At 51.2% G+C, this 18,094-nt stretch overlaps 1 protein-coding gene and 1 pseudogene across 4 annotated transcripts; one reads left to right on the forward strand and one right to left on the reverse strand.

The window, feature by feature from the left end:
- Positions 1-204: 204 nt before the first annotated feature.
- LOC150053909 (uncharacterized) lies at positions 205-916 on the reverse strand (annotated as a pseudogene).
- Positions 698-16,781, forward strand: Ldb1 (LIM domain binding 1). Of its 4 annotated transcripts, none has more exons than XM_090346015.1 (11): positions 698-944; positions 11,267-11,369; positions 11,505-11,549; positions 11,651-11,726; positions 11,819-11,921; positions 12,092-12,264; positions 12,739-12,861; positions 13,089-13,172; positions 13,258-13,381; positions 14,119-14,267; positions 14,950-16,781. In XM_090346015.1, exons 1-11 carry the CDS (start codon positions 920-922, stop codon positions 15,178-15,180), a joined length of 1,236 nt encoding a protein of 411 aa, XP_090202141.1. In that variant the 5' UTR covers positions 698-919; the 3' UTR covers positions 15,181-16,781. The 4 variants fall into 4 exon arrangements, with proteins under 4 accessions (XP_090202141.1, XP_090202142.1, XP_090202144.1 ...); XM_090346016.1 differs by having other exon boundaries at positions 14,119-14,261; XM_090346018.1 differs by lacking the exon at positions 698-944 and adding an exon at positions 6,941-7,020.
- The last annotated feature ends 1,313 nt before the right edge of the window (positions 16,782-18,094 follow it).

Here is an 18,094-nt window from a genome sequence, read left to right on the forward strand (position 1 = left end):
GGGGAGTGGTTAATTTAGGATAAATGTGGCTACACGTTGCTTTTCCTAGAGAACACAGCGTGGGGCTGTAGCCGGAGGTCCCAGAGTGTCCACCACACGGAGCTAGGGCCGGGGGTTCACAGTTTTCCCCTAGGGAGGGGGCTGGGGGGAAGAGCGCGAGGGCACCGAGCTAACACCTCACGGCCCTGGCTCCTCCCGCTCCAGCTAGATAAACCGGCGATTCAGGGGCACAGACACGCAGTAGTAGACTTCGTCTCCCGCCGCCCTCTCCTTCACGCTCCATTCTGGGGGGGGGTCTCTGCCTCAGTCTCTCTTTTTTTTTTTAACGCTGCGTCACAGGCGAGCGGCTCCCGACGGCTCACGGCCCCTCGCCTCCCGCCCGCCCGCCCGCCGCGCGGCGCACGCACGCACGCACGCACGCACGCACGCACGCCGTCGCTCCCGGCGCGCTCTCTCGGGTCACTTTGACACGGCTCTCCCCTCCCACTAAGCAGGACAATTAGCATATTAATAAAGCCCGGCCCAGCTCGGCGGGGGCTGAGGAGTCGGTGCCTGCCGGAGGGGGACCGCGAGCCCGAGCGGCGGCGGGGGCGGCGGCGGCGGCGGCTGGGCGGGTGAGCGGCGGCAGCGCACAGACACGCACGCGCACACACGGACACACACTCCCGGGGACGCACACCCGCGCGCACACACACACGCAGAGGCAGCTCGCCTTCCTGCCTGGCTTCCTTCCTGTCTGCTCGGCGCCTGACAGGCCTCTTCACTGCAGCTTGGGGCCGCTCGCACCGGGCTGAGGCCGGGGACCAGGCCGGCGGTGAGGGCAGCGGGAGCCGCAGGGGCAACAGCTCATGCCCGGCCTGTCCCTGCGAGGGGCGGGCACCGTGACTCGGCTGGGCCCCCAGCGGCGGGCGATGTGAAGATGTCAGTGGGCTGTGCCTGTCCTGGTGAGTGGGGAGCGCGGCCACCCGATCCCCCCCCCTCAACCTTCTCGTGAGCCCTTCACATCTGGTTTGAGGAGAACTTACGTGGGGGGCATCGAAGGCCTGGGGGGTGGGGGGGTTGGAAGCGGTAGGAGGTAAACGGGGCCTCATTTGAGGGAGGGTTTTCTTATCTGTGTAAATGTGCAGCAGCATTTTACATGGGGAGGGGAGGGGACCTAGGAATCGCTTGTTTTTTTTTTTTGTAATGGGGGTGGGGGAAAGCTAAATTGGGAGGAGTGGGGGGACTGAAATTCCCAGAATTCCAATGTGATAGCCAATCAAAAGTGACTCTGGACTTTTGACCCCCCCCTCGGGTCATCATAGAGTTGTGATTGGCTGGTTTGGGTTGCCCCCTTTTCCCCTTCTTTGCTGTTTACTGTCTCATATATACTGTGAACCCTCTCCCCCAACCCCCAGGCTGTTTCTGAGTACGTTGTTGGGGGGGGGGATTGATTGTGGCCCATCTTGTCCCCTCCAATCCTTCCTGCCTGTTGCCAGGGAAGGTTGGTTTTCCTTAGGGACAGAAGGTATTCCTAGGGGGTGCCAGATAATTGGGCCTTTGGGTCTGGCATCTCTGCCTTAGAGGGAAGGGGGAATCTGGCAGCCCTGTGTAGGCTAGGCGATGGAGTGAGATGGAGAGAATTGTTAGGGTAGTAATACTTGACTACTTCCCTTTCCCCCAGTGAAAACTTGAGAGAGGACCACTGTGTAGACCACTACCTCCCCCAAACAAATAACAGCTCTTGGATGGCCTGTGTGTGAGTCTTTTCTTGTGGGAGGAGGGTAGGCTCTACTTCAGCTGCCAGGATGAAACAGAAAAGCCAGAACAGAGGGTCTCAGAACACTGCTACCATCTCCAAGACTGGGTCCTCAAATTGGTCCTCTTGGCCTGTTGGGAGTTAGCTTTCTCTAGGAAGTCAAGTGTTCCTGAATCTAGCTTGGTGTAGACCCTTTGCCTTTCCAGATGCCCTGTTCTCTGAGAGGCCCACTGCACCCTTCCCTTAAAACACACACACACACACACACACTCACTCACACACTCTCTTCCCCAAGGGAAGCTGCCCGTGCAGAAGCTTCCTTGAAAATCATGTGACCCAGGCCAGGCCAGGCTGGGCTGGGCACACGCTTCAGCTTCAAGTGCCTGCCAGCCTGACATTTAAGAGACATGGGACCCAGTGGGAAGGCTAGGAGAGTCTGAGGATCATGAGCTTTCCAGGGCAGAAACCCCTGGCTCCTGATGCATAAGGGTGAGGAAGAGGGGGAAAAGGAAAGAGCTTGCCAACCTGGAATCCTGTCTGACTGCATCATTCCTCCTATCAGTTTTGTGTGTATGTTTGAGTATGTATTTTTCCTTTTGTAATTGGTCCATGCTGAGTACTTTAGATCAGATTTGCCTGTGCTGTAGGCCCACTCCTGGGTCCTGTCCCTCTATCACCACACACAGGAGAGCAAAACCAAGGGCTGAGTCCTTATTTTGGTTCTTAGTGGAAAAGGGTAGGGGATGTGAATGGATGAGAGATTGACTCTGGGGTTGGAGACCTATTCTCCAACCCGTGGGTCAAGTGGGGGAAGAAGAAAGTTTTTCTACCCAGTCTCTCTGAAATACCTTGAGGACAATAAGAATAAGACCCAGACCCAGGTGTGTGTGGGGTGGGGGAACTTCAGTCAGTTTTTCAAAAGTCGTGTTCCTTTTGTGTGTCTGGTGGTCTGGCTAAAGAAAAGGGGGACAAAAGATAGCTTAGTGTAAAGAAAGCATCTTTTTTTTTTTTTCTCCAAAGAAGTCGGATTGATGCCGGGAGGATGGATGGAGGTTACACTTCAAGGAGACCCACCTAGGGAGGGGCTTGAGAGGTGGGGAATGATCGGAACTAAGATGTGAGAGGGAACCAGAATTGCATGGGAAGCTGGGAGCTCATGTTTAAACCCAGAACATCATATAGCAGTCTAGGCTCAAGGACCCCACTACCACCTTGAGCAGCCCTGGAGTGAGGGCCTAGACATTGGCAAGCAGCCTGCTGCCTGCCTGCCTGCCTGCCTGCCTGCCTGCCTGCCTGCCTGCCTGCCTGCCTGAGTCTCTCCTTTGTGCTCTGCTGTCTCCTGGCTCCTCCTCCTCCCCCAGCCCAGCAGAGACAGCACATGCCCCACACATGTGACTGAGGGAAGCCAGAACACACACAGATCCACACACATGCACACTCGGAAAGACCACAAGATATACAGACAACACTTAAGCTCCCTAGTGCTTCTGGGGTGGGAAATAGCTTCATGGGTGAAATGGCCAGAAGCAGGGATAAGCTTTGCTAAGGGGTAACTCCCTGAGCAGGATGCTGAGGGGCCAGGGCTTGTGTGGGGTAGCATGTGTCTCAGAAGGGTTAAGGAAGAGAGGAGGGGGAGGGGAGGAGGCAGCAGTGGTGTCGGCTGGGAGCCAGGAGAGGAGGATGGCAGAGAGCCAGGCCAACGGGAGGCCGGGCACAGACAAAGGAAGGGGGGCAGGCACACTGGAGGCCTGGGTCAGGGGCCCGGGCAGGGGGCACTGCTGGTACTTCATTCTGTGGTCTAGGGCAGGCTACTATCTTTTGAGGCCCCCTTCAGAAGGAATGGGTTCTCTCCTGCAAGAAGTCTCCCACAGCTTTTCTCCCTCATCACCATTGTCATTTTCCCTCTCATACACATCAGTTTTAGGGCCTTTTAACTTGGACTTGCTCCCTTTATCTGGGTGGTTCCTGCCCTGAGCACTAGGAGAGTTGGATCAGAGCAGGCGCAGACTCGCTACAGCAAGCTTAGCGACTGATGTTTGTATTTGTATGATAGACCAGAGCCTTGATATATCTTGTTTAAAGGGCCCTCCTTCTCAAAGTGAAGTGGGAGGGCCCTTGTGGCTCCTATCTGACTAGATGGACTAGATGGGGTTCTGAGCTCTGGACTTTGGGCAGGAGCCAGAATCCTACTACTTCACCATCCCCATGTGGACAGACATTTGAGGCTTGGAGGGGGAAGGGAATAAGAATTGCTGAGATGCCCCGGGCTAGGCTTGGATAAACTAGGGTTGGAAGTCCAGGGTCCTTCTTGGCTGTGATCTTTTCAAGTTAGAATATTTGACCATGTATGTGTGTCTGAGTATAAGCTGAAGGTACTGCTTGATGTACATACTTTGGAAAGTTTAAGGGACAAATGACAGGAATTGCCCTGTCAGTGGAGGAGTATGTGGCTAACCCATAGTTGGGCTTCAAGTTTTCTAGGCAGTAGAAATATCTTATGCCCTAGTGGTAGGCTGTATGTTGCAAGGTCTGGCCAGATGTCATAGATTTCGGTGTTTAGGAAAGTTGCTGTGTATTAACTGGCTTTGATAAGGAATTATGTGCAGGTTTCAGGGAGAATAGTGTGTGGGGTGAGTATATATAACATGATCAGGGTTACGTATGAGTATTGTATTCATGTTTTGGTGTTATGTATTGGGATCAAGGTGCATATATGTATTCCAGGTCCCAGTGTATATAGAAATCAAGGTTTAACACAAATTCTGTTATATGTTTATCTGTTTGCATGTATGTGTCCAGGGTTTGCGCTTATTGAGGGTTTTAAGTATATCACAGGCTAAAGTATGTATGGTGATTTACATAAAAGTGAGAGATTTTTTTATGTGTAGAGAATGTTCAAATAGCCAAGTAAAAGGGTTTTTGTTGTTTTTCCCCTGTCCTGGGCTTGAACTCAAGGCCTGAGCACTGTCCTTGAGCTTTCTCAAGTCTAGAGCTCTTCTACTTGAGTCACAGCACCATTTCTGGCTTTTTTTTTCTCTTTCTTTCTTTCTTTTTTTTTTTTTTGCCAGTCCTGGGACTTGAACTCAGGGCCTGAGCACTGTCCTTTGACATGTTTTTGCTCAAGGTTAGCACTCGCCTCTTGAACCACAGAACTACTTCTGGCTTTTTCTATGTATGTGGAACTGGGGCATCGAACTGGGGTCTTAGGCAAGCACTCTACCATATGGCCAAACTCCCGGCCCCAAAGGTCTTTTTTTCTTTTTTTTTTGCGGGGAGAGTTTCTTTGGTCGTGGTACTGAAAGTTGAATTCAGAGCCCTGTGCTGTCTCCTTGGCTTCTTCCACTCCAAGCTGATGCTGAGCTACTTGAGTGATACCTCCACTTTCAAATTGTTGCCAGTTAATTGGTGCTAAAAGTCTTGAATTTGTCTTGAATTGTGATCCTCAGATCTCAGCCTCCTGAGTAGATAGAATTACAGGTGTGAGCCACCAGTGCCCCACTATTATTGCACAGCCAAGCAAGGTATATGCCATATGAAATCCTGTGCTTGGGATTACGTGTGAATATAGTTGGAAGGAGATAGGGAATAAGGAGACACTCAAATTGCAAAGAAGAATGAAAATAGCACCTCCGAGAGAGAGAGAGAGAGAGAGAGAGAGAGAGAGAGAGAGAGCGCGCGCGCGCGCGCGCGCGCGCGCAAGCTTGTGTGCCTGTTTGCCTGCATGAGTGCCCACGTGTACACCTTCCTTGTGTTTTCTTTTTCCTGTCTGTCTAGGTTGTTAGTCCTGGATCACTTTGTGTGCCTGTTTGCCTGCATGAGTGCCCACGTGTACACCTTCCTTGTGTTTTCTTTTTCCTGTCTGTCTAGGTTGTTAGTCCTGGATCACTATCCAAGGCTCAGAAATATATCCTTCTTCACCTCTCCCTTCAGATAAAATACACTTTACCATAGTTACCAGTTTCCTTTTTTAATTAATTTTTTTTAAATCAACGTGTTGGGGAAGATTTAGGAGCCCTTTCTTAGGCCCCTGCTGGAGACGCTTATATGGGCAAATTTTCCTTTCCTGGTTCTGAGAATGTTGGGGTTTAGGGGTGGTAGTGGGGAAAGGGTCTTAGCCCAGGGTTGGTAGTAATTAGATGGATTGGAGGCCAGGGAAGCCTGGAGTGAACCCCCCTCCCCCTTCCTTCTAATCAGTGTTTACAGGCTAAAGTCAGAATGTCTCTTGTCAAAAATAGCCCCCAGAGCCTCCCCATCCCAGCTGTTCTGGGATTTCACCAGGGGAGTACAAAGTGGCAGTCCAGGCCAGCTTTCAACCTGAGATCACGGGAGCCAGGGAGAGAGACTGGGGGAGGTTTGGCGGGCGGATTGAAGATATTGGAAGTCGGCTAAGGCCAGCCAGCATACTCCTCCCCCTGCCTGTGGCTTTGGCTGCCTTGCCCATCCCTGAGAGCTCGACGCCTGAGTCTGTAGGGGTACATCCTGCTGCTGCCCGCTCCTCCCACCCCCGCCTCTTTTCCACCCAATTCTCAGGGCCCAATCCTCAGGATCCCGTCTGCGGGTCTCCTCTTTTGTTTTTCTCAGCAGTCCCTCCTCCCCTCCCTCCGCTCTTCCTCCAGCTTGCAGGGAGGGGGCGGGGCTGGCGGGGGCAGCTCCACCCTCCGCCCGCCCTGGGGCCTCATTCGGAGTGAGGCTCGGAGAGGAGCGGGAGGAAAGGGAGGGGAGAAGAGGGAGAGAAAGGGAGAAAGGAGGGAGCCGGCGGGAGCTGCGTGTGTCTGTGTGTGTGAGTGTGAGTGAGTGAGTGTGAGTGCCAGGCCCGGCCTCTCCCGCTGCCCCAGCGAAGGGGCCCCGTGTCCTGGGGAGGGAGGGCGGGCGGGCTGCTTGGAGGCAGAGGCAGCGAGAGGCGGCGGCGGGGAGAGCCAAGGAGGAGGAGGAGGAGGAGAGGAAAGAGCGGAGCAGCCATTGTTGAGGGAAACCTTGCAAACAAAGAAGGCTCTGGACTCCCCGCGGCCCCCCGCCCCCCAGGCAGGCTCCCTGGCCCCCTGGCCCCGGCCCAGTGACCATTGTAACTTTCCCCTCGGGCTGTGGCCGCCGCGGGGCGGGCCGAGGCTTTGCCTGGGAGTCTTTGTGCGCCCGGTGGAGTGGAGCCTCCTGTATAGGCCGGTCTGCCCCACTCGGGACATGAGCGGCTGAAGTTGGCCCCGCCTCAGTCCTCACCCCTGCCAGGGTCTCTCTGGGTTTCCAGGTGGTCCCCGCATCTCTCCTGGCCCCCTCAGTTCTCCCAGGTAAGTCTGGGCACCCTGCAAGCTTGTTGGGGGTGGGCGGAAGGCCCTCCTCTGGCCCAGGCCTGGTTTGTTGGAAGTGGGAGAGGTGTTCAGCTTGGAGAGGCCTAGACTGCAGGCCTCCTGACCTGTAATCAGCCCCTAAAGGGAGAGGGCCTGCCCTTAGGTCAGGCTGGTTATCATGGGAATGCCCAGTTAGAGGTACCCGCTACTCCCAGGTTGCAGCTTCCAGCCTAAGAAAACTTTGTAAGTTCTGGGCTTCTGTTTTCTCTCGCACTTCCTAAGGGGACCTAGATTGCTAGGAAGGGGTGTGTGTAACTCCAGGGCTGGATGGCACATCCTCTTCACTGCCACCCCCACTTTGCTCCTACCCCTGCTGCAGGGGACCAGCAGCTAGGGAGACAGATGGTCTGGGTGATGTCCTTCCCTTCCTACTCCCAGCCTCTTGTGCTGTTGCTCCTGGGAGTTGCTTTAGCTCTGGAGAGGTATTGAGTTTGTTGTGTCCATTCACTGGAGGTGCAAATAGAGGCCCCAGAGCTTTTGGACTTTAGTGTCTTAGAACTGTTACCCAACCCCAAACTGTGCTTTCCCGGAGAGATAAACTAAGGTTTCTAGATGTTTTTTAGAATGGGAGAGAAACTCAGATATACTTTCTTTCTTCAAGGGACCCTTGAAACTAAGGGAGAGAGGAAGTTCTGCTTTTAAGGAAAGGATGGCTTATAGGAGGCAGGGGCTAGTCCTGAGAATTTCAGCTCTTGAGTTCACTGCCCAAGCCTATCCTCTGGTGCACTTCTTGAGTTTGGGCTTCCAATGTAGCCTTAGTCTGCTTGTCTGTGGAGTAGAGAGGACTTGGGGGCTAGGTGGGGCTATTTCTTGCTGGAGACAGACTGAGTCCAAGAGTGGCATGGGAAAGCAGTGTGTGTGGTGCTTGGAGCATATGGACATGGCTCATGAGAGCTCCTGTGCCTTTTTTGTAGCCATGCTCATTCTGCCTGGGGCTGCTGGGTTCCAGCCCTTAGTAGGCGTGTTGGGGCGAGCTGAGAATGGAAGCCTGTTGGGCAGGATGAGACACACTCATGTGCAGGCACACACAGGCTCCAACTCTTTGGCACCTTCAGGAACTGTGTAGTCTAGGCTCCTCTGGGACCCCTTTTTGCCCACAGTGTGGGGAGGGGCCTTTGGGGAGAGAATTAAATGACATATTGGCACAAGGTCTTCCTTTGTCTCTTTCCCTCAGGAACAAAGTAGATTTTGTGTCTAATTTGGAGAGGGGTCACAGATGAAACCATAGAGCTACCCTTCCAAATGCAGTCAAATTTGGGAAACCTGGGAAACCACATATCACTGGACCTAAACCTTTGGGACCATGCTTTGAATTTTCTTTTCTGGGAGAGAGGAGAAATAGTACCTGACTCTTACCCAACTGTGAATTTAATTATTAAGTCCGAAAATAGTATTCTAGGAACCATATATGCTGCTGGAAGAGGTGGAAAAGAGACTGCATGTATGCATGCCCAGATACACATCCATGATTTCTGTCTAGTTACTAATTACCTATAGACTGAGACCCCAGGAATCTAGAATACCAGCACCCCCACCCCTCCGTGTTCCATGTGGAAGTAAAATTGGTTCCAATGGAGTCTCCTCCATTCACTGCCAGTCTCAAGAAAAAAGGGACTGAGGCTTGGGTTTCTGGTTTGGAGACAATACTCTACCCAAGGTGGGTGTGGGGGCTGGGCTGATAAGGAAGCAGCAGTTGATGGGAGTGAGGGAGAGACCTAGGCCAAACTGGTTATCTGGTGGGCGGAACCCCTTTTATCTTTCTATCCCCTGCCCTCCTAAAATTGAGGGTGGAGGAGGGGCAGAAAGCTTTCCCAGTCTCCCTTTCTCCTCCCTACCTTGGTCACTAGAGGGTAATAAAGGGGTCGGATGGTAGTTGAGGATATGATAATCAGAATATCTGGGCTTCAGTCCATTCTGTCAGATAGTAGGTGTCCCTGTCCACCTCCCTTCCACCCCCAACTCAGGCTCTAGACTCTGCCTTGAGCTCTTTTACTCAAGGCTAGTGCTCTAGCACTTTAGCACTTTAGCACTTTAGGGGTGGTTAATTGGAGATAAGAGTGGGGGTATGGGGCTTGTTTCAGACTGTGATCCTCACTCAGATCACAGCCTCTTGAGTAACTAGGATTATAGGCAATGAGCCATGGATGCCTGTTTAGATAGTAGGTGTTTGTTTTGGGTTTTTTTTTTTTTGCCATTCTTGGGGCTTGAACTCGGGGCCTGGACACTGTTTCTGAGATTTGTTTGTTTGTTTGTTTTTGCTCAAGGCTTTAGCCACAGCACCACTTCCAGCTTTTTCTGTTTATGTGGTACTGAGGAATAGAACCCAGGGCTTCATGCATGGTGGGCACTCTACCACTAAGCCATAGATAGTAGTAGCAGCTGTTGCTGCTGATGCTGCTGATGCTGCTCCTGCTGCTCCTGCTGCTCCTGCTGCTCCTGCTCCTCCTCTTCCTCCTCTTCCTCCTCCTCCTCCTCCTCCTCCTTCTTCTTCTTTTTCTATCTTAGTTCTTTATGATTTTGAAGCAGATGAGTTGCTTCATCTGTGGAACAAGAAAAATGCCATGGCTGTGCTACTTGGGAAGCCAGACTGGGGAAGGAAAATATGTAAGGTTCTTATCTCAAATTGACCACCAAAAAGCTGGAATTGAACAAAAAGAAACTCAAGGACAGAATGCAGGTCCTAAGTTCAAGCCCCAGGCTAGGACAACTAGAAAAAAAACTGGGAGGTGGCTCTGGCTCAAGTGGTAGAGTGCTAGACTTAAACAAAACAGCTCAGGGACAATGCAGGCCCTGATTTCAAGTCCTAGGACCAGCCAGCACAGTGCATATATACAAACACAATGTTGCTATGAGCACTGCTACCTGTGATGATTAAATGAAACTGGATAACAAAAGGAATTGTCCACACTCTAAAAATGTTTGGATCTTTATCCTATGATTTCTTCTCACTTCAGTTTCTCTTTTGTTATTCAAGGTTCAAAGAAAGAGGGTCTTGAGTGTGGGTTGAGATTAGGGCTGAGTACTCACAATTTATTTTCTTTCTTTCCCTCTTTTTTTTCTCAGAGAGTGTATGTGCATGTGTGTGTGCTGGTATCCATGAGAGTTTGCATTCAAGGCCTGTGTTCTCAACTTTTTTGTGTGTGGGTATGGGTGTGTCCTGGAGTTTAAACTCAAGGCCTCAGCATCTTTAGCTGTTTTTTTGTGGGTCATGAGGGTTGAACTCTGGGCCTGGGCACTGTCCCTGAGCTCTTCAGCTCAAGGCTACCACCCTACCCCTGAACCACAATCCTACTTCCTATTTTTCTAGTGATTAATTGGAGATAAGAGTCTCATATTCTTTATCACCCGGGCTGAACCTCCATCCTCAGATCTCAGCCTCCTGAGTAGCTAGGATTATAGGCGTGAGCCACTATGCCTGGGTCATGGACATTCTTTTTTTTTTTTTTTTTTTTTTTGCCAGTCATGGGCTTGAGCTCAGGGCCTGAGCACTGTCCTTGGACTTTCTCAAGGTTAGAGCTCTACCACTTGAGCCTCAGCACCACTTCCGGCTTTTTTCTATGTATGTGGTACTGAGGAATCGAACCCGGGTCTTCATGCATGCGAGGCAAGCACTTTAACCACTAGGCCAAACTCCCGGCCCATCATGGACATTCTTGATCAGGCTTTAAACTATAATCCTCAGACCTCAGCCAGTAGCTAGGATTACAGGTTTGAGCCATTGGTGCACAGCTTCACCCAGCTTTTTTGCTGATCTACTACTTAGCTATGCTTTTTTTTTTTCTGGGGAGGGGGGAGGGTCATGGGGCTTGAACTGGGCCTGGGTGTTGTCCCTGAGCTCTTCAACTGAAGGCTACCACCCTACCCTTGAGCCAAGCAAGCCCCATTTCCCATAAGAGTCTCAGGTCCTTTTGTGCCCTGGCTGGCTTTGAACCTTGATTCTTACATCTCAGCCTCCTGAGTAGCTAGGATTACAGGAATGAACCTTTGGCACCTGGCTGGTTCCCAGTCCTTTAGTTAAACAGAATAGGAGCCAGATTCAGAAGAAGTGGTAAGTGCTTCCTTCCCTAGTACTCCCTTGGAACCAGGGTAGGAGGCTCCAAAAGACTCTGAATCCATATAGTCTAGCAGTCTTCCAAGAGAGCTCTCTAGAGGAGCCCAGGGAATTTTCTTTTCTTTTGCTTATTAGGTTGTTCCTCAAAGTCATTCAAGCTGTACTCACCGAAGGAGCCCCCGAACGGCAACGCCTTCCCTCCCTTCCATCCCGGCACCATGCTAGATCGGGATGTGGGGTGAGTCCCTTGCTTACTTCTTAACCTTTGTCCCTTTCACCATAGTGGTGTCTTCTACTTGGAAGGGGGAGGGGCTGGCCCCCCTCAATAATTCCTATCTCCATCTCCATTCTCATAACTTCTTCCCTTATACAGCCCAACTCCCATGTACCCGCCTACATACCTGGAGCCTGGGATTGGGTAAGTGGAATCCAGTGGGAAGTGATGTGCTTTTCATTACTGGAGAAGGGAAGCAATGGGAAGGCTCTGATCCTACTGATCTCCCCTCTTAACTTTTCCAGGAGGCACACACCTTATGGTAACCAAACTGACTACAGAATATTCGAGCTTAACAAACGGCTTCAGAACTGGACAGAGGTTTGGCCAAGGGAAAAGTGAGGGAGGGTGGAGTCTATCAGGCTATCCCTGTGGGATCTCTTGTGACATACTCTTCTGTCTGTGCTCTCTAGGAGTGTGACAATCTCTGGTGGGATGCTTTCACAACTGAGTTCTTTGAGGATGACGCCATGTTGACCATCACTTTCTGCTTGGAAGATGGACCAAAGAGATACAGTGAGTGTTGGGGGTGGGGGGGTCCTGTTTTGAGGGCATATTCCTCCTGGGTGGCTTTATAGTCTGATGGTGAATCAGGAGGTGCCATGAGATTCATCATGGCAGGGAAGGTATCTGCCTAACCCCTTCCTTGAAGTCCCTCAGTCCTGAAAAGTGTCCCATCTCTACAGCCATTGGCCGGACCCTGATCCCACGCTACTTTCGCAGCATTTTTGAAGGGGGTGCTACGGAGCTGTATTATGTCCTTAAGCACCCCAAGGAGGCATTCCACAGCAACTTTGTGTCCCTCGACTGTGACCAGGGCAGCATGGTGACCCAACACGGCAAACCCATGTTTACCCAGGTCAGCAACCCAGCAGGATGTGGAGTAACCAGGCACCTGGATTTGATTTCTTCTGTCCCAGCATGTACTCAGCTATTTCTTAAGGAGGAATAAGTGGAAATGGTCAAATTAAAAGGGAGGGCAGGCAAACTGCAATATTCAACAGACATTTATTTGATTGGTGTCTGTTTTCTGGGCCCCATGGGTATACAGCAAACGAGCCTGCCTTCATAGCATGAATGTATCCCTGACCTCGCTGGAGGACAAGCATCTTTTAAGCGTTACAGCTATGCATGTGCACAGATAGGTGTAAGGTCAGGTATGAGAGGTGCATGGGATATGGGGTAGGGTTGCTGTGATAGTTGCATACCCAGATGGATGTGCAGATAGCAGAATTGTATGCCGTGGAAGAGCTGAGGGCAAAGGGCAGAACTATAACAGGCATGTTTTCATGTGTGTGGGGAGGGGACAGGGTTGTGACAAGCCTGTCCCCAGGTATGTGTGGAGGGCCGGTTGTACCTGGAGTTCATGTTTGATGACATGATGCGGATAAAGACATGGCACTTCAGCATCCGACAGCACCGAGAGCTCATCCCCCGGAGCATCCTTGCCATGCATGTGAGTCTGGGGCAGGGCCCAAGACAAGGGGTAGGGCAAGCACCCAGAGGGGAGACTGGGTCTGTCATTTCAAGATCCTGCCTTGAGAGAAGATGAGGGTTTCTTCATCTGAAAAACAGGCTTAATGCTATAGTCCCTCTTAGAGAATCACAATGCGCAGATGAGCTCTGAGGGAAGTGAGCAGATGCAATCCAGGTGTCAGTGTTCTTCTCTTTGTCCCCATCTAGGCCCAGGACCCCCAGATGTTGGATCAGCTCTCCAAAAATATTACCCGGTGTGGGCTATCTAATTCCACTCTCAACTACCTCCGAGTGAGTTTCTGGTACCTATTTCTGACCCGCATTGTTTGGACACAGTCACATGTCTCTTCTGTGACATGTTCTTGTCTACTCCCAGCTCTGTGTGATACTTGAGCCCATGCAGGAGCTCATGTCCCGCCACAAGACCTACAGCCTCAGCCCCCGAGATTGCCTCAAGACCTGCCTTTTCCAGAAATGGCAGCGCATGGTAGCACCTCCTGGTGAGTGCCTTTCCCTTACCAGGACCTGATGTAATTTTCTAAGGCTGCGTTTTTTATTTTTTGTTTTGGTCAGTCATGGGACTTGAACTGAAGGCCTGGGCACTGTCCCTGATCTCCTTTTTCTCAAGACTAGTGCTCTACCACTTTGAGCCACTGCACCACTTCCAGTTTTCTGGTAGATAAGAGTCTCACAGACTTTCCTGCCCAGATTGGCTTTGAACCATGAGCCTTAGATCTCAGCCTCTTGACTAGCTAGAATTAAAGGCATGAGCTACCAGTACCTGGCTTCAAGGCTGCATTTTTATTCTATCAAATTTTCTATCCTTCGGGGTTACCAGACTGAGGATGGGGTAGGCTCAGGCTTCTGAGGAGCCAGAATGGAGAACAGGGGACCCAGGGCCCCGTTCTACTTAACATACTTTTTTTTTTGGTCGAGGGAGGGTCGTGGGGCATGAACGCTGGGTGCTGTCACTAAACTCTTCAACTCAAGGCTACTGCCTCCCGCAGGCCTGGGTATTGTCCCTGAGCTCTTCAGCTCAAGACTACTGACCTACCCCTTGAGTCACAGTGCCACTTCCAGTTTTCTGGTGGTTAATTGGAGATAAGAGTCTCACAGCTTTGTATTGCCCAGACTGGCTTTAAACCATGATCCTCAGATCTCAGCTTCCTGAGTAGCTAGAATTACAGGGGTGAGCCACTGCACCCGGCTTCTACTTAGGTTTCTTTTCCTGGCACAGCGGAACCTGCACGACAACAGCCCAGCAAACGGAGGAAACGGAAGATGTCAGGGGGAAGCACCATGAGCTCAGGGGGCGGCAACACCAACAACAGCAACAGTAAGAAGAAGAGCCCAGCCAGCACCTTCGCCCTCTCCAGCCAGGTACCTGTAAGCATCTCGGCTTTCTTCTCTCTTCTGGGCTGCCCTACCACTCACCCTTGACCCCTATCCAAGCCTCGGCAAGTTAGCAAGCATAGAAGCAAAGACAATTTTCCCTAGTGCCCTCTGCCAACATGAGCTGACTCCTTAAGAGAGAATCCTTGGCAGGAACATTCATAGTTAGGTTCACAAACTCATCCACAGCACATAAGGTATAAAAGGAGAGAGAGAGGCATTCAGGGCAGACAACCACAGGAACATCTTATCACAAATACACTCACTACTGATAGAGGAATGTACAGTCGTGACTGAGGCTGTAGATGTAGAATACACATGCAGCCACACATACAGCTCTACCTCTTGGTTATGATCTGTTCTCTCTCTCTCTCCTACATGTGGACAGAAGTTTAGGAGCCCACTGAAGTCTGAGTGAGCTGAATTAGGAAGCTAGGGAAGTAGATTGATATTTCCTCCCAAAGTCTAAGGGATATTGGCTAAAGGCTCTAGAGCCTCTCAGTAAGAAGGATTACAGGAGCTGAGGGTGTCAGAGGCATTGGGGTTGTAAACATGGGAATGGAGGGGGGAAGGTGTTGAGCTTCTAGGATGGGTCTGGGGGTTCTGGGGTTATCTACCGCCCTGGGCCGGGCGAGCCCCTGCCCCGATTATGTTTGGGGACCTCCGCCACTCTCAGGATGTGATGGTGGTGGGGGAGCCCACCCTGATGGGCGGGGAGTTCGGGGACGAGGACGAGAGGCTCATCACCCGGCTGGAGAACACCCAGTTTGACGCGGCCAACGGCATTGACGACGAGGACAGCTTTAACAACTCCCCTGCACTGGGCGCCAACAGCCCCTGGAACAGCAAGCCTCCATCCAGCCAAGAAAGCAAATCGGAGAACCCCACGTCACAGGCCTCCCAGTAAAGGCCCTGCCATGGCCACCCAGCACTCTGCCTGCCTGCCCCACCCCTTGCAGCCCCAGGGAGCAGAAGACAGAATGAAGAGACTGAGCATCTAAATGGGCAGCCTCCATCCACCCACTTCAGGGAGGAACTGACTCACTGGGGGCAGGTGCCAAGATTTGCCCCCCAGTGGCCCTGGGTTGGGCTGGCCCCTGCAGAGCCTTTTGGGGGAAGGGGGTACTCATGTGGATGCCTACATGGACCCTGGGCCTCAGAAATCTTCTGACCCTTCCACCCTATCTCCAGGGCATTTGCCTCCATTTTCACCCCAGGTTCTGGGTTCCCTCTCCTCCTGACTTACCCCCTTTAAGCCTGGGGTTGTATATACCCACAGCCCTTAGGGGCCTAGAGTTAGGGGCTTATTTGAATGCCCCTACCCTAGGTGGCTGATCTGGGTTCCTTCTCCCTTCTACCACCTGTCCCAGCTCCAAGTTTTTAAAAAAAAATAATATTATTAAAAATATAAGTTAAAAAATCATTCATGTTTCCCCGTTCCCCATTAAAAACCTAGCTACCTTCCTCCTCCTAGGAAGCAGGGTGGGAGGGTAGGGGGACTAGGATCCAGGGGGGAGTGAGGAGGGCCAGGAGGGTATACATACCATATATAGTTTGAGAGCTTCAGACCAAGGAGACATTGCCATCTCCCCTTTTTCTCTGGGGTGACTGAAGTTGGGGAAGGCCCGCCATGGTATAGGGATGAGATCATTAAGGGCCACATCTTTGTGACAACCCCTGCTGTTGTCTGGACTCTGGTCTGCCCTCCTAGTACTTGTGACTCTTATCCCAGCCTCATCTTCCACCATCACGATGTGTGTATTCTTTACAGTTCTCCACTAGAGCAGCTGTCTTGGATGGAGGGAGGGGAGGCTTCCTCCTCTTGGATTGGGGAGGGAAGGGAGCAGCCTGGTTTGTTGCTGTATTTTTTGTTTTGTCTCAAACATGCAGGCATGGGATAGGAGAGGGGCTGGATCCACTCGTCTCACAACCCCCTTTCACACACACCCCTTCCACAGTCCTTCCTACTCCTTCCTACATAATACTAGCTCCCTTCAACAGAGCGGGAGGAGCCTCTGAAGACATCTTAGCTATAAGCCCACCAGGGAAAAATAGGCCTTTGTTCCCTCCTCAGATGAGGTAGAAGGTCTTCATTTCCCATTACCTATCCCCTTTCCTCAAAGGAAGCGGGGGTGGGCAGCCAGGATCTTCAGCTCCTTTTCACAGTTGAACACGTGGAAGTTCAGGGTTAGGGAAAAGCCAAGAACAGGATCTCCTAAGGCTGGGCCTGGCTCCTGGCTTCGAGGCCTTTTCCTGTGGCCAGTCCCAGGATATGTCAGTGCCACCTCTCTCCCCACTCTTCCTTCTGGAATATGGGGCCCCCCCAAACCCTATTTTCTCTATTTTAGCCACACTTTTGGGAGGGTACTGAGTCAGGAGCTGAGGGAAGGGGTAAGGAACATGTCCCCACCCCAACTGTAATGCCTCTCTCTTTTTTTTTTTTTTTTTTTTTTTTTTTGGGCCATTCGAGTCATGTACCAATCAATAAAGAGACTTTTTGGTTTGAGAGTGTCCTGATTAGTCTTTGAGGCCATTAAATACTCTTCCTAAAGGCAATCTTTCCCCTGTCCTTGTAGTTCCTGACATGAATTTCCTTTCCCTGACCTCCATCCTAAATTCCCCTCATTCTTCTAGCAATATTTCCTTAAATTATCCTGTCCTTCACCTTAGGCCCCAAAGATTGTTCCTAGGTGTCTATTTGGCTTTCTTTACCCACAACTGTTGTCCCTCACCTCTAGATGAGGTTACCAGACACGTGGATCCCCTGAGAGAGAGCTTCTGGGATTAAATGGATTCTGGGTTCGATTGTTGAGGATGGGAGGGCAGAATGGCAAATAGTCCTAGCTTAGGAGGGGACTTGGAGCCACGGACCTTGGACTATTTAAAGTGCCTAGAAGACTTGTTTCCTGTGAGATTCTTAACCACAGTCTTACCTGACAGTCCCCAGCCTGTCAGCCTTGCTGAGAACTGAACTAGTCACAAGGGCTATATAGAGGATTAAGAGAGGAATAGAAGCCAGGCAGGTGGCTCATGCCTGTAATCCTAGCTACTCAGGAGGCTGAGATCTGAGGATCAAGGGTCGAAGCCAGCACAGGCACAAAAGACTCTTCTCTCCAATTAACCTCTAGAAAATGGGAAGTGGGGCTTAGCTCAAGGGTAGGGTGGTAGCCGTGACCTGAAGAGCCCAAGCCACTTCAAGCCCCATGAAAAAAGGAATATAATTGTTTTATCTACTACTGGCTCTGGGTGGGGATACCTAAGCCATAACTCTAGGTGGAAAGAGGAATTAGGCACTTTCAGGTTCATATCTGAGGTGTTACAAGTCTCCCAATTCCCCTTTGGAGCACAATTAGAGAAACATTGTTAAGATTATGAGCTGGTGATGGGTGTCTTAGCATCTGTAAACCTCTGCCCAGTGTCCCTTATTTTCACCTGAGTCAGGGAAAGTTGAGGCCTCACCATTACCCCACTGAGTTGTCTGGATGTGAAGTAAAGCCTGATAGAACTACATTTCTACCTCATCTCCCCAGCTGACAGGGTGATACTACAGAGGAAAGAATTGTGTGGCCTACCCCAACCTCCAATCCCCATGGTTTCCTTGTCATTGCCATGGTGCGAGCCCAGCTTATTGCCCTATTGCCTCAGGACCCAAGGACTGTACTTGTACTACTTCCCACTTTCCTGTAGGGGCCTGGGCTGACATTTACCAGCCAATTGCTGATACCAACTCACCTTGAAAGTTTCAGGTAACACCTACAGGGGGTCTATGTCTGGCACTGGGTATACATCTGGGCTTTTTGTTTTATGTATATGCCAGTTTA

This window comes from Megascapheus bottae, chromosome 15 (assembly GCF_031878675.1).
Source record: "Megascapheus bottae isolate mThoBot1 chromosome 15, mThoBot2.hap1, whole genome shotgun sequence".
Classification (NCBI taxonomy): Eukaryota; Metazoa; Chordata; class Mammalia; order Rodentia; family Geomyidae; genus Megascapheus; species Megascapheus bottae.

What these genes read in the sequence shown, in the direction of transcription:
- Ldb1 (XM_090346015.1), top strand. Translation starts at nt 920, where the DNA reads ATGTCAGTGGGCTGTGCCTGTCCTG. An exon ending in ATGCTAGATCGGGATGTGGG is followed by an intron (nt 11,370 to 11,504) that starts GTGAGTCCCTTG and finishes TCCCTTATACAG; the next exon opens with CCCAACTCCCATGTACCCGC. An exon ending in AGATGGACCAAAGAGATACA is followed by an intron (nt 11,922 to 12,091) that starts GTGAGTGTTGGG and finishes CCATCTCTACAG; the next exon opens with CCATTGGCCGGACCCTGATC.